Source organism: Tamandua tetradactyla, chromosome 23 (genome assembly GCF_023851605.1).
Source record: "Tamandua tetradactyla isolate mTamTet1 chromosome 23, mTamTet1.pri, whole genome shotgun sequence".
Lineage (NCBI taxonomy): Eukaryota > Metazoa > Chordata > Mammalia > Pilosa > Myrmecophagidae > Tamandua > Tamandua tetradactyla.
Window position 1 is genome coordinate 17144112 of NC_135349.1, and position 16788 is coordinate 17160899.

General features: G+C 35.8%; 1 protein-coding gene across 1 annotated transcript in view; it reads right to left on the reverse strand.

The window, feature by feature from the left end:
* The window catches only part of LOC143667150 (S-adenosyl-L-methionine-dependent tRNA 4-demethylwyosine synthase TYW1), a 275466-nt gene that overhangs the window by 140760 nt on the left and 117918 nt on the right, over positions 1-16788 (reverse strand). Inside the window, exon 13 of the mRNA XM_077141012.1 lies at positions 9052-9187. Within this exon, the coding sequence (XP_076997127.1) occupies positions 9052-9187 (136 nt within the window). The remainder of the gene's footprint in view (positions 1-9051; positions 9188-16788) is intronic.

Genomic DNA, 16788 nt, shown 5'->3' on the forward strand with positions numbered 1-16788 from the left:
CAAATGTCCATCAACAGACAAGTGGCTAAACAAGCTATGGTATAAACATATGAAGGAATATTATGCAGATGTAAGACAGAATAAAGTTATGAAGTATGTAATAGCATGGATGGACCTTAAGAATACTATGCTGAGTGAGATTAGCCAGAAACAAAAGGACAAATACTGTATGGTCTCACTGATATGAACTAACATTAATGAATGAACTTGGATAATTTCAGTTAAGAAGAGAGGTCATCAGGAGATAGAAATAGGGTAGATATTGAGTAATTGGAACTGAAGAGATACAGACTGCGCAACAGGATTGATCGTAAAAATTCCGAAATGGATAGCACAATACTACCTAACTGTAATACAATAATGTTAGAACACTGAATGAAGCTGAATGTGAAAATGATAGAGGGGGGAGGCCCAGGGCACAAATGAAATCAGAAGGAAAGATATACGAAAAAGACTGAGACAGTATAATCTAGGATTGCCTAGAGTGTATACTGATAGTGACTAAGTGTACAAATTCTAAAATGTTCTGCATGAGAAAGAACAAAGGAATGTCAATAATGCAGGGTGTTGAAAACAGATGGTAATTAATATTTTAAAACTTTAACTTATGTGTGAGACTAAAGCAAAAATTATTTGGTACACAATTTATATTTTGACTAGTGCATTTCCTAACATGACTTATGTAGACAGCTTAATTGAACACCATTAGTACATGGAACCTTGAGTAGGGCATGAGATTTTGTAGGTTTGTCCAGAGTGATGCCTTGATAAATCCCAGAAGGATTTGAACAGGGAATAAAAAAGTATTTGCAAAGTCCCCTCCAGGGAATGGTGAGAAAGGGGGAAAATTCAACTTCCCCAAGTTGAGAATTCTTGATATTCTCACAAGCAATGGGGACAACCAAAGCAATAGGTTGAGCCCCCAATCTTGGGGTTTGTTCATGAAACTTAACCCCACAAAGGATAGGCTAAGCCTACTTAAATTAAGCCTAAGAGTCACCCCTAAGAGAACCTCTTTTGTTGTTCAGATGTGGCCTCTCTCAGCCAACACAAGTAAACTCACTGCCCTCCCCCTCTCTACGTGGGACCTGATTCCCAGGGGTGTGGACCCTCCTGGCAACGTGAGACAGAAATCGTAGAATGAGCTGGGACTCAGCATCAAGGGATTGAGAAAACATTCTCAACCAAAAGGGAGAAGAGAGAAATCAGACAAAATAAAGTGTCAATGGCTGAGAGATTCCAAACAGAGTCGAGAGGTTATCCTGGAGGTTATTCTTATGTACTAAATAGATATCACTTTTTTAGTTAAGGCGTAACAGAAAGGCTAGAGGGAACTGCCTGAAAATGTAGAGCTGTGTTCCAGTAGCCATGTTTCTTGAAGATGATTGTGTAATGATATAGCTTTCACAATGTGACTGTGTGATTGTGAAAACCTTGTGTCTGATGCTTCTTTTATCTCCCTTATGGACAGATGAGTAAAGTATATGGATTAAAAATAAATAAATAGGGGAACAAATGTCAAAATCAATTTAGTAGATTGAAAGGCTAGTGATCAATGAAAGGGAGGGGTAAGGGGTATGGTATGTATGAATTTTTTTCTTTTCTGTTTATTTCTTTTTCTGAATTGATGCAAATGTTCTAAGAAATGATCATGATGATGAATACACAACTATGTAATGCAAAAAAAAAAGAACATTCATATTGTATGTTGATTGGTTTTATTAATTAAAATTTTAAAAAAAGAAGAAAGAAAGAAACTGGTTAGAGAATGTTACAGGGAAAAGCCAGAAGGCAGAAGTCAACAGACACCAGACCAGCAGACACAAGGAAAGAGAGATCTGCATTTGAAGGGAGGCGGAGATGCCAGTCAAGGAACCCTAAGGACTGCAACAAACCAGTACCAGAATGCTACACAGGGAGAAAGCCTGGTTTTGCTGACACCTTGATTCTGGACTTCTAGCTTCCCAAGCTGTGAATCAAGAAATTCCTGTGGTTAAGTCACGAAAAAAAAAATTTTACACAGAACTTTCACATGCATAATTTCATTTAATTTTTACAACAACTGTGACTAGAATTTACATTTCCCAACTACTTCTTCCCCAGAGTAGACTAAAGTCCAGAAAATAAAACCAACAAACACTTCTTTAGATATTCAACCCTAGAGACTCTGAGTAGTTTTTTGAAAACGACTGAGGGAAAAGGAATGGTCTTGTCTCTATTGGCTTTTATTTTTATAAATTAAAACCAAACCAAAGAAGCCTATTTTGTACATTACCACAGTAAAAATTAAATATATGTACATATATATTATCTGTACAATAAAAACTGTGCTTTAGTGTGATATTACTACTGTAGAAAGATGTGTGTAAGACATTGTTAATGGAAAAAATTTAAAGAGCAACAAAAATAGCATCATCTTGGAATGGAACTACATATATACAAACTTCAGTATAGTAAAGGCAGCTTATTAAATCAGTACTTAAAAGACAGATCATTCATTTCAAAACTTAAAATTAAACTTGATCTATTTTATACCATACACAAAAATTATTTTGAGATGATACATAGACTAGAAACTTTATGGCATTAGAGTACTCAACAATTTCATAAACAGGTTATAAAAAGCACTAACCATATATATTTTTTTAAGTGGTAAGCTGGATTTATTAAAATGAAGAACTTCTGCATATCAAAAAATATCAATAACAGTGGAAAGAAGCAAAGATAGACTGGGAAGAGATATCTTCAGTATATGTATTGGACTTAGGACTTGTATTCAGAATATATTTTTAAATGTCTACAAAACAATAATAACAATAATCCAAACAAATAATGGACAAAAGATTTAAGTATGCAATTCACATAAAAAGGATAACCAAATGACCAATAAGCATTTACAAATGCACTTAACATGAAAAGCACTCACTGGGGAAACGCAAACTAAAACCACAGTAGAACCTCATGACTGTACAACCAGAATGGCTAAATTAAAGAGGAAAAAATAAAAGACAAGTGTTGATGATGATGTAGAACAGCCGGCCCTTTCATACACAGTTGGCAAAAGTGTCAATTGTTAAAATTACTATGGAAAAGTGATAGCATCTTCTAAAATGGAACATTCACTTCCTTTATAATCTAGCCATTCCATTTTACATATATACTCAACAGTAAAGCACATGTATGTGCACCAAAAAAGAAATATAAGAATTCCATAGAATTATTTGTAATACCCAAAACTGTTTAGCTATTCAACTGTCCAACAATAGCAGAATCAGTAATTTATATGGTAACACATTATAAAGCAATAAAAAGGAATGAATAACAGTTACATGCAACATCATGGAGAAATCTCAAAAACATACTATTAAGGGAAAAAATCTGGCACAAAAGAATACTTAATGAATGATTTCATTTACACTAAGTTCAAAAACAAGAAAAGTTATCACTGGGCGGGCAACGGTGGCTCAGCAGGCAAGAATAGCTTGCCTGCCATGCCAGAGGACCCGGATTCAATTCCTGGTGCCTGCCCATGTTAAAATAAATAAATAAATAAAAGTAAAAGTAAAGTTCAAGAATAGGCAAAATTTATCTACAATGAGAGAAGTTGACATCATTGTTCATGAAATTTTAAATAAAAATATTATAAAATATGTACAATATGATCTCAATTTTATAAGTAAAATGCACACATTTATAAATTATACATGCATAAAAACTCTGGAATATATACAGCAATATAATTTCTAATTGGTTTTTAGCAAGTACATACACTTATGTCATTTTCTAAGCTGATAAAAGGAAATGTTTTCTCATTAAATAATATTACTGCTCTTGTTTCAAAAAGGCTAATATTCACCATATTAATTACTGTCCACTCTTCCCCACTTTCATCTTTCCCATTCACTCTTCAATGCACTACACAATGCATTCTACACAAAACACTGCATTGTGCCTCTTTTTAACAAAATTACCACAGACCAAATGGTAAGCCAAGTTTCCTTTTTACCATACCATTATCATCCCTGTATTATCTTTCTGGAAATTTGCTGTTTCCTTGATTGCAAGGAAATCAACCAAGGAACTGAATTAAGACCTATAGCAAATTCTTCCCAAACTCACTCTCTAAATTCTCAAAATGTGTGTTCCCTGAGGTTCCCTCTTTGGTCCTCTTTAGACACTTTTAGGATAATTCCATCCACTTCCTTGCTTTCAGCTACAATCTACTGCTACAGAGATGACTTCCAAATCTATATATCCATCCTCCAATACTCTGAACTCCCAACCCATATAAGCAATTATCTACTAAACATTACCTCAATGTGAGTCTAAGATGCAAGATACTCATCTTTACCAAAACATGTTAGATAATCGTCAGGGCTGAAAGAGACCTATTTAGTAGGGAATGTCCTGAGAATGGAGGGAACTAAACAGCTTGTTGAAACTTAACACTACTAAATAACTCAAGCACAGAAGCCTTGGTCTGATTTCAAAAGTGGCTGAAACCAGAAAACTCTTTTAGCCAAGCAGAGCAGGATGAAATGACACTGAATCCAAGCTGGATAGAATCACTACCCTGGGAAATCTATATCCATGGAGAGGGTACCCACAGGTTAGCCAAAGGGAAAAGGCCAAGGTAAAGGAAAAAAAAAAAAACAACGGGTGACAGGACATGGTTATTAGGATGGGCTAAGGTTCAAGAGCAGACTTTGGCAATGATTGTGGGAGGTAGAAATACAGAAAATAGGTCAATAAGCAGGGGAACTAGTCAGAACCACGGAGGGGAGACCAGCTCAATCTAAAAGGAGAGCAAGAAAGACGATACACTATTTCATTGACTCTTAAGACATGCCAGATGGTAAGACATACTATTATTACAAGAAACAATACTGCCAATTAAATATGATGCATTTGATTTGAAAAATGTTAAAGTGTGGCAAAATGCACATGCTACAACTTGGGGATAGCTGAGGCTCAAGATTCCTCTTCCTCTCAAATGTGGTACAACTGCTGAGAAACCCGATTTACTTTCAGGGACCAGAATGAGACGAAGCACGTTGGAACATGATACCCTCCTGCTGTATCTCACTAAACCATACTACACCCTACTACTGACCAATAAAATGATTAAGATAGAAAAGACTAAGCTGCCTTTAAAAGGAAGATCATGGAGAAATTTCAATGGCATAGGAAAATGTTAAGTACAGGATGTGAAACTACAACAAAAGCAACAGAAAACTGTATCAATTACACTACAAAAGCATACACCCTCCAAAAAAGGATTAAATATAAATACTTCTAAACATTAACAATGGTTATGTCTCAAGGTCCTGAAATTATAGGTAATTTCCTTCTTTGCTTCTTTATATTTCTCTCTACTTCCCCCAAATTTCCATAATCAGCAAATAATCTTTTTATAATCAAGAGATAAGAAAGTCAAATATTAAATGTTCGTTTTTTAATCTACAAATTGTGGGCCACATGCATACACTGGTTTATATAATATATAAGGTACATAGCTGTCTCAATTAATGTACAATAATAAGTTCCCTTAAAAATGGAACAAATAATGCTGTCATATCAGAGCAACAAAGAGTTGTTGCTAATGTTCTATTTTTCCTTTTTTGACATCTGAAACTATGTAGTTCAGGGTAATATTTTTGTCCTTTTTATTTGTTAATAATGAGGTCTGAAGAATATCAGTGTTATTGTTTAAAAATGGAAAAGGATTAAATACTTCAATTTCCTACTGGATCTTGACCATGGCACAATAATGTGCCAAAAGAAACACAACTAGTCATGTTGCTCATAAAAGTCTACTGCCAAAGGTAGGCCATGACGTCTTGGATAAGATGGAGTTCTCTTTTGAAAAAAGGAATGTTTGACAATTAGCTGCTGTGGATGGAAATTGAAGCTAACACATTTTTTGGCTGTACTACCTTGATAGAATTGTTTTTTGGCCCCATATACTCAAATACCAATATATTTCCCTCTTCATATTTGTAAGGGAACATTTCGACAAAGGATAAAAATTTGGAAACATATACATTATACTTGCCAAGAGTAAAAGAAAAACAAAATATGCTACCTACTCCTACTTGGGTGGCAACAGTTAAAAAATAGGCTGAACCTCTTGGGACAAATAAGATTTCTTTTGTTTATAAAGACAAAGAAACACTTTCTCTTCAAACACCTTTTCTTGCTCAGGTATACTAAAAGCCTAAACAAGTAACAGTATGGATGGTCTAATTAAAATATTTGAAATAGCACTTTAATTAAAAACCAAAATATCAGATTATAGCAGTAACAATCCAAACTAATAAGTGTTACTGCAACATACATATGTTTTAATATTAAACAGAAGTAAACAAGTCTTTCTTGATAGTATATACTATACCAACAATATCAGATATTGAGAAGGAACTACCATAGCTTTAGTTAGTTTAAGGAAAACATTTTAAGAACAGCTTCCTGATACAGATATTTTTTCTTAAATACAATATGTACAATGCTCAAGAATGAGAAACATAAACTCTAATTGCTACAAAATGCTTAGAAAGAGGTGGAAACAACCCCAATGTTCATTAACAGATGAATGAACAAAATGTGGTATATCCAAACAATGGAATATTAATCAGCCATAAATAGAAATGACATGCTTATACATGTTGTAACATGGATAAACCTTGAAAACAATACCTTAAGTATGTAATAAGCCAGACAGAAAGGGACAAATATTGTATGATTCCACTTTCATGAATATGTAGAATAAGATAATTTATAGAGACAAAAAGCAGATTAGAGGTTAGCAGGGGCTGGAGGTTGGGGGTAATGGGTAGTTATGGCTTAATGAATACGTTGTTTCTGCCTTGAGTGATGAAGGTTTTAGCAGCAGAAGGTGGTAAGAGTAGCAGAACATTGTAAAAGTAATTAATGCCACTGAATTTTACAGTGAAAATGGTTAAAATGGCAAGATTTATGTTATATACAGGTAACTGCAATTTTAAAAAATGCTTAGAAAGCAATTGTCCTAATATGTGGGCATATAATTAAAATAAATAGCCCTAGGAAACTTTTTCTGGAATTACAGATGTGAGTAATGACATTGAATGTAAGATGCTCATGGATTAGAAGATGTTGTAGAATTCTAACTTACTGCATTAATATCAATGAGTCAATCCAGAGTAACTGCAATTAAATTGGATATCTAGGGGTTATAGCTTTAAGCTAAGAATTCATTTTGTGGAAAATTTTAACCAAAAGTGAAAAAGTGAGCTATTAAGCCATTTTTCTAATGCAGATTTCTCATCTAGCACAATTTGACTCAGTACACTGCCTAAATAACAATCTCAGATGTGTGTGATATTGGCAGTTCCTGCTGTTTACTCCTATCTGACTCTAATCTGACTTTTACCCTATTTATCTCCTGTCTCAGTAACAAGACAAGGTGATATGAAAGAAACTGAAGTCCAGGGACAAAAAAAAATTTTAGGTACCCAAGCAGCACTCTAGCTGCTAACTTCATTATCCATGAGAGCTCAGAAACCAAAGTAACAGCAAATTTGTATTTATTAAATAATATCAGTGTTAATCATCAAAAAACAGCATTGATTTAACTTCTCAAACATAAAATAGCAGAAGAAAAATATTTAATCAGCTGAATAGCCAAGAAAATGCATATAGTATATCCTTATACCAAGAATTCTTTGTTTTTAAACTAAAAATTCCTGAACTTGCCCTACTTTATTTTTTTTAATGAACATTTATGAAATACCATAAAACATGTTGTGCTACACATTAAATGTGCTGTGCAGAATTCAAAGATGAGTGAGGAATCCAGTTGAGAATAGAGAGGTGAGGCTAAAACACAATAAAAGAAGCATTATTAAAGATATAAAAGTCAGAAATGGAGAAAGCCCCTGCTAATTACAAAAGGAAAAGGCTTCGCAGTAGAGGTAATAATGAAGCTAAGACTTGAAAGTTGTATAGAATTTGTATAAGTCAAAGAATGGAAAGAAAGAACATTTCAGAATGTGAGGAGAGAGTAATTAAAGATTCAGAAGAGAGAAAGTGCTAGGCCCATCTGTAGAAATTACAATGAGATCAAAAGTGAAGTACAGCATTCCTGGAGGAATGTAGTGAGCACAGAAGTTGGAAATGTACATATTAGTAACCTAAATGTGATGGGTCAGGAATGAGCCAAAGTGTTGGGCAGGGGAGAGAAGGGGAGGATTTCTGGGACAGTAACCTCCAAATCTGATACACCCAAAGTATACCAAAGGTCTCGCAGAATATTTAAATTGCATATTCTTAGATCCCTCCAGGAATAGGAAACTGCATTTGTAAGCTTCCCTGGTGAATCTGATCATCAGTCACATTTAGGAACCACCAGGGGTTTGAAAGACCACTCTGTGGTATAATATAAAGAACTGCTTAGAAAAGTGAGAAAACTGAAGAAAGTAGAGCAGCTTGGAAGCAAATCAACAATCTGGGCAAGAGATGACAGGGACTAAGCAAAGAGAATAGAAAATGAGAAGAGAATAAAAGAAAAGTATAGGTAAAACAGAAGTATAGGTATAACTTTTGAGATGTGGGGGTTATTGGAAAAGAAAACCTGGAAAGTTACTTTAGGTCCTAAAGAGCAGGAAGGTAAGTATGCCAGATAGAGAACACACAAGAAGAGGCAAATGTCTGCAGAAAAAGACATTAAATTCAGGCATACTAAGGGTGAGTTACTTATTGGAGTAGGAAATTTGGTTTTGAAAATTCACTTTATATTTCAACATACACTATTTGCTGGGTGGTAATGTGTTGCTACTTAACCATATATTATAAACTTCAGGTGTGTGTATCTCTCCCTAAATACATGAAGGGCAAATAATATATACCAGGCACAGTGCTACAAATTTAAGAGGAACTCACATATTTATTAAAAAGTAAATGTGGGAACTGAAAAAAGTTTAAGATTTTGTTTAGTCTTTCTTCATTTTAATAGAGAAAAAAGGAAAAATATCTCTCTCTGCCTTTCTTTTTTAAGATGTCAAAATTTTTTACCTTTGCTGCCAAGGCTTTTAAACTGTCGAGGAATCTTTGCCAGAAATCCTTGAAGAGTGGGCGGTCGATTTTCCTCAGGCTATCTTTGGTGCTAGCATCCACACTGACATATAGCTGGGTAACTGGTTTGAGATTCCTTGGCAATGTTAAAAGAAAGAAAAAGAAGAAAATAAAAGAATCTTTAAAAAAAAGAAAATTATGCCTATGCTAGGCTTTTCATGATGTAAAACTTGTGATTTTTGATAGAGGTGACGATTAAACGTTTCACTGGGAACAGGGGCTTCTACCTCTCCCAGAAGACTGAAGCAATGATCTTAATAATAGGATACAATGGGATGGATGCCCTTTGGTTATTTTTTTAAATGACTGGACACCATTCCTAATAAGTGGAAAATAATACATTACTTAATACTGGTCCCTCTTCAAATAGTAGGTTTTAATGGAAAATAAATGAAAGCAATATTTAGCTGGCAATATTGGCCCAGAACACATAGAGGGGCCTCTCCAACCTAAATTTCTCCATAAACTCTGCCACTCAAGAGTTACCCACTTGAAACTTAATAACCATGTGGTGGGGCCTATGCTGACAGGGCACATACCATCAAGAATCCACTTATAAAGTCTTTTTAGAGAAAGGAAACAATCCAGGAGCTCAAGTCCTATTTGAAGGGACCAAACTGCATCCATGCCTCACCTGTGTCTCTGAATGGGAATGGGCTTAAAGTCAAGCCTTGTGTGGGAAAACACAGACCTATTCAGGGAGCTTTAAGCATTGCAGAGCTATAATAACAGCAACGAAGTACTTACATAGGAGCACAACCTAGAAGAAAAAGGTATGCTGCAGATTCTTATTTTTCCTTGCCTTTTGGTAAGTCCCCATGAGATTACACCATTCATTCTCTACTTCTCTCAAACTCATTGACTCATTTCATAATTCCACTCGTATCTAACTAGACAGACTTCCTTTGTTAGGATTTAAGATTAGATGGTACTTTTTCCAAACCTCTACTCTTTTCCCTTCAAATGAGTCTCATAATTCATTCTCTTCAATGAATGCATTTAAAATCAACTAGAAAGAGAAGGAAAAAAGTTCCCCTTACCAATCTTCCTACCAAATTATTTCCCTTCTGGTTTTCTACAATTACTCAATTTCCATTTACTTCTAGAATGTTACTTTTGCATTTTTTGTTTCAAAGTCTATGCACTTTTAAAAACTGAGCTATAATTCACATGCCATAAAATTCACCATTTTCAAATATACAATTCAGTGGTTTGTGCACTTTTTTATACCTCAGTTAACAGCCTTAAAATCTTTGACCATAAGATCTTGAAGGGCAGTGTCATGGTCAGGTTCATGTGTCAACTTGGCCAGGTAATGGTACCTGTTCATCTGGTTGGGCAAGTGCTGGCCTGTCTTTTGCTTTGAGGACATTTCATAGAATTAAATCATGATCATGTTGGCTACCTCCACAGCTGATTCCATTTGTAATCAACCAAAGGGCATGTCTTCTGCAATGAGTGATGCTTCATCTGACTACTGGAAGCCTTTTAAGAAGGATTCAGAAGAGACAGGTTCTCTTCCTGCTTCGGTCGGCGAGCCTCTCGTATGGAGTTTGTCCAGACCCTCCTCCATTGGAATCATCAGCTTCGCAGCCTGCCCTACGGAATTTGGACTCTACATTCCCACAGTTACATGCGATACTTTTATAAATTTTATATTTATGAGTATTTCCTGTTGATTCTGTTTCTCTAGAGAACCTATATAGGCAGGAAACATATTTTTATTTTTATCTTGTTGACTTCAGCTGACCGATCTTTGAAGGAAGCACATGTAGCCCAAACAAATGTTGGCAATGAGAAGACTTAGTGACATAAGAAAAATTGAGGAAGAAGGACCTAAACACAGTTATTAAAAGTGGAGATGCTCTGGCCAAAGTTAGGAGTTGATACCAACAGACTCCCCTTGCTGTAAGCCCTCTGCGATATTGAAGCACAAAGCAAAGACTTAAAAGTTCAGTACTATGTCACCACTGGGCAAAGCACATCAATTAACAAAAAACACAAAACAGCGGCATGCTATAATGGCAGAATTCTATCTCAGCACCTCCTTCTGCTGGAGGATGGGGGGCGAGAGTGAGGTGGGGAGGATCTCTTTAATAACAGACAAACTATACTACCTTAACTGGATTTAACTGGATTGTCTCAATAGATACTGCTGGTTATCACCAACTGGTACTTACAGACTTTGTCATAAAGCTGCCTAATGCAAAATGGGAGCAGGCCTGACCTTTTCACTATGCCACCATGACCACTTAAGATTATGAACAGTAAATTCCAAAGGTCTTAGTTATTTTACAAACTTCTATCATTTGGAAAAAAGGAAGCTCTGACATTGATGGTACCAGTAAGTCAATACTAAATATCTGAGGTGCTATAATAAAGGAAATTAACAGGCAGCAGAAAAGGAGAAAACAGGTCCCTAGGAATTATAGATTTCATTTCTAAGGGGCTCAAAAGCATTTTGAAAATCTTGGAGAAATGTTCTGAGCCTCAGGGATCCCATTTCTGCCTAGCATTGGCCTCTATTCATCCAGGTGAGGGAGTGAGGCTCCCAGAAGGGTAATTTATCTGTCTCCATTCTATATAGAGATAGCACTGTTTTAATTCTCAAAAAGCAAGAGAACGCTGCATCTTAAAATCATGATAATAAGTCCAGTGTCTGCACAACTCAAAATTTTCTGCCTTTCTAGCTTCAATGACTGTTTACCACTGCCGCTGAGAACAATTTTTAAAGACAATACTTGAGATATACAATCTGAAGCCCAATCCTCAGCAGTAAAAAAAACAAAACAAAAACCAATAAATCTTTTTTTATTATTTATTTATTAATTTTAAAAAATTAACAATAAAAATATTAACATATCATTCCATTCTACATATACAATCAGCAATTCTCAATATCATCACATAGTTGCATATTCATCATTTCTTAGAACATTTGCATCAATTTAGAAAGAGAAATAAAAAGACAACAGAAAAAGAAATAAAACGATAACAGAAAAAAAGATTATACATACCATACCCCTTACCCCTCGCTTTCATTTATCACTAGCATTTCAAACTAAATTTATTTTAACATTTGTTCCCCCCTATCATTTATTTTTATTCCATATGTTCTACTCATCTGTTGATATGGTAGATAAAAGGAGCATCAGACACAAGGTTTTCACATTCACAGAGTCACATTGTGAAAGCTATATCATTGTTCAATCATCATCAAGAAACATGGCTACTGGAACACAGCTCTACATTTTCAGGCAGTTCCCTCCAGCCTCTCCACTACATCTTGAACAACAAGGTGATATCTACTTAATGCGTAAGAATAACCTCCAGGATAACCTCTCGACTCTGTTTGGGATCTCTCAGCCATTGACACTTTGTCTCATTTCACTCTTCCCCCTTTTGGTCAAGAAGGTTCTCTCAATCCCTTGATGTTAATTCTCAGCTCATTCTAGGGTTTTTCTCAATCCCTTGATGCTGAGTCTCAGCTCATTCCAGGATCTCTGTCCCACATTGCCAGGAAGGTCCACACCCCTGGGAGTCATGTCCCATGCAGAGAGGGGGAGGGTGGTGAGACTGCTCGTCATGTTGGCTGGAGAGAGAGGCCACATCTGAGCAACAAAAGAGGCTCTCTTGGGGGTGACTTTTAGGCCTAGATTTTAAGTAGACTTGACCTATCCTTTGTAGGGTTAAGTTTCATATGAACAAACCCCAAGACTGGGGGCTCAGCCTATAGCTTTGGTTGTCCACACTGCTTGTGAGAATATCAAGAATTCAACTTGGGGAAGTTGAATTTCTCCCCGTTCTCACCATTCCCTAAAGGGGGTTTTGCAAATACTTTTCCACTCACTGATCGAATCACTCTGGGATTCATCAGGGCATCACTCTGGACAAACCAACAAAATCTCATGTCCTACTTGAGATTCCAAGTACTTATGGCATTCAATCAAACTATCTACATAAGTTATATTAGGAAATGCACTAGTCAAAATATAAATTTTGTACCAAATAAACATTTTTTGCTTTAGTCTCACACATAAGGTGACATTTAAAAATATTAATTACCACCTATTTTCAGAACCCTGCAATAATGACATTCCTTTGTTCTTCCTCAGGCAAAAACATTTTTAAAATTTGTACATTATATATTTCACTATTATTGTACACTGTAGGCATTCCTAGATTATATCATCTCAATCTTTAACATCTATCTTTCTTTCTGATTTCATTTATGTCCCCAGCCCTCCTCCCTCTATGATTCTCACATGCAGCTTCATTCAGTGAAAAACCAGTAAATCTTGATGTGATTATTGTGATAACCCTTTATCTTGCTAACTTTCTATCTCTGAGTTAAGAATGATCATATATACTAATACACAGAAATTAAACATAAATCTCTCTCCCTCTTTTCTTTCTGTAGAGATTAGGCCTAATTTTACCTTCCAAGGAATATTCCTCAGAAGAAATAAAATAAATAATAAGTTTGATGCTCCTACTGGATAAAAACAACCAGACTAGCCCAAACATCTAACACTATTAAAATCAGAATCTCTGTGACAATCTTGGTGCTCTAGTTTGCTAGCTGCCAGAATGCAATATAATAAAGCCAGAAACAGAATGGCTTTTAAAAAGGGGAATTTAATAAGTTGCTAGTTTACAGTTCTAAAGCCGAGAAAATGTCCACAGAAGTCTATAGAAATGACCAATCAAAGGCATCCAGGGAAAGATACCTTGTTTCGAGAAGGCTGATGAAGTTCAAGATCTCTCTCTCATCCGAGAAGGCATATGGTGAACACAGTCACAGTTTCTCTCTCAATTGGAAGGGCACATGGCAAACATGGCATCATCTGCTAGCTTTCTCTCCTGGCTTCCAGTTTCATGAAGCTCCCCGGCAGGCGTTTTCCTTCTTCATCTTCAAAGGTCACTGGCTTGTGGGCTTTTGTGGTTATGTCGTTCTTCTCTAGCTCTCTCTGAATCTCTCATTCTTCAAAATGTTCTCTCTTTTATAGGACTCCAGAAACTTATCAAGACCCACCCAAATGGATGGAGACATGCTGTCACCCAATCCAGCTTAACAACCACTCTTGACTAAATCACATCATCCAGGGAGATGATCTGATTACAGTCTCAAACATACAGTATTGAATAGGGATTATTCAGCCTTTGCAAAATGGGATTTTGATTAAAACATGGCTTCTCTAGGGGACATACATCCTTTCAAACCAGCATACTTGAACTACCAGATCTGGCCAAATAATTTAGGGTGATGACACTGATGTTGTTGATGACGACAATGATGACAGCGGTGGTGGTGGTGGAGGAGCTTAAGGCCAGGTCTCATGTCCTGTTAGGAAGCTTTGGGTTGTCTTGCTTGAGACTTTGGCTGACAGTGACAGGATCAGGTCAGTGCTTAGGAAGTAAACTGGCTTTGTAGGATGGATTAGTGGGTAAAAAGTGCACTGTTCTGCACCTTGCTTTTTTCAATACAACAACTACTATCCTCAATTCCAAAATCTAAAAAACTCTGGAAACCAAAAGGTTGTGTTAGGTTTGGAGCCAAACTCATTTGGACGTAAAACCTGATCTGCCATGAGGCTGTTTATAATCTTTACTTCTCCACTTAACTATTGTTGCAGAACTACTTATGCGATACTACATAGCTGCAGATGTTACATAAAAAAAAGTAGGTAGTGCATTACCTGTCTAAAATTCTGAAATGCTTTGGGGCATAAGAGATAAGAAATTGTACACTGTACATGTTGGAAATCACTTAACATAAAGAGCTTTTACATTACTTTTTTTGTTTTTTTGCCTTTTTCTTTACAACTGCGTAGTATGACACTGTATGAATACACTAAAATTTATTTGACCAATACACTACTAATGGACCCGGCAGCTGTTTTCAGTCTTTCAGGCATGCTACAATTAATAACCTTTAACACATCATTTTGCACATGTGCAAATATATCTGCAGAGTCAAGTTCCAAAAGTAGTATTGCTGGATTACACATAAGCATTTATAATTTTGATAGACTGGGAAAACTGCCCTCCATCTGGATTTATATCAATTTACTCTTCCCCAACGAGATATGAAGAACCTGTCCTGATAGCCTTGCACACAGTGTCACCATAGTTTTGAAGTCTTATAAATATCTGCTGAGTACAAAATAATATCTTAAATTTGCATTTCTCTTAGCATTTATGGTCCTATTGTCTATTTTCTATGTGTGTGCTATTCTGATATTTAGGGAGGTTTGCATTTTTGTTCCTTTGGTTATATTTATAATTATAAATGTATGTTTTTTTTTAGCTAATATCCTTTAGTTTCTACAAAAAGGACTGTAAAAATGAATGCTTCCTCTTCTTTCTCTACTTCTTGTACCCCTCAATTATTATCTGTCTTAGGGTCTACCTTTGTACAGTTCTGTCTGAACGTGTTTATTATTTTTGTCAATCTTAATTTATATCCTTTCATTCCCAGTTATTAGAGAAAAAGTACTTGGTGAACTCACCTTCTTTCCCTCTCCCCCTTCTAATTTTAATTTGAATTATTATTTCCAAGCTGTCAAGGGATACAGCATTCACATTACGTTCTGTTACCCAATTTCCACATTTGTTTTAGTCTTAGTTCTATGACCTTTTCAATACTCACCATAAATCCTTCTGCCGTAGTTTTCCTGGTCATCCTTATTTGGCTAAAAATTGTCTCTTACTCTTTTTCTGAAGAAGCATTCATGGAGATGCTTGCATGCTATAAAATGACTCTAAATATAAAGTATTTTTCACATATTTTTCCTTGACCTTGTTTAATAGGTGGGTTACGGGTTGAATGAATTGGGTCTCAAAAAAAGATATGTTGAAGTTCTAGCCCCAGTACTCCAGAATGTGACCTTTTTCGGAAATAGGGTCATTGCGCTGATGTCCTTTTAAGAAAGGAAGACAAGCCACAGACAGGAACAGAGAGAAGACAGCCATGTGACAACGGAGTCAGAGACTGAAATGCTGCGGCTGCAAGTCCAGGAACATCAAGGATAAACAACAAACCACTAAAGCTAAGAAAAGGTAAAGACTCCTCTGCAAATTTCAGAGGAAGCCTGGCCCTGCCGACACTCTCACGGAACTACTAGTATTTGAAACAGAGACAATAAATTTCTGTTGTTTTAAACCACCCAGTTGTGGTAATTTTTTATTGCAGCCCCAGAAAACTAAGACAAGGTATTACTCCACTCTTTCTGGAATTGGATTTTGCTTTGGAGAAATATGAAGTTAGCTAGAAATTTTTCTTCTAACCTAGCTACCCAATGGATTCCTTCATCATCTTTAACACTATAAGCCTACTAGGAAATGTCCCAGTGTTGAATGTTGTGGCACACAGAATGCTTTTACATATATACATATTTATTTATTCATTATTCATTTATTCTTTCAACTAATAATGTTTTAGTGTATTCTATGAACCAGGCATCCATGTCAGGTGGGCAAAAATGAACAAATACAGAAGTGAATATCTAGACTACTGATATATCACAAAAATTAATAAATGAAATAAGAATATGGCAGGTGCTTTGAAGGAGTAGTTCAGGGCAGTAAGCCAGGTAGAGCAACATATGTGAAGGGCAGGGAGGGAGACAGCTAGTTCAAAACACAGAATTCCATTATTGTTCCTTGGAAGGCTTT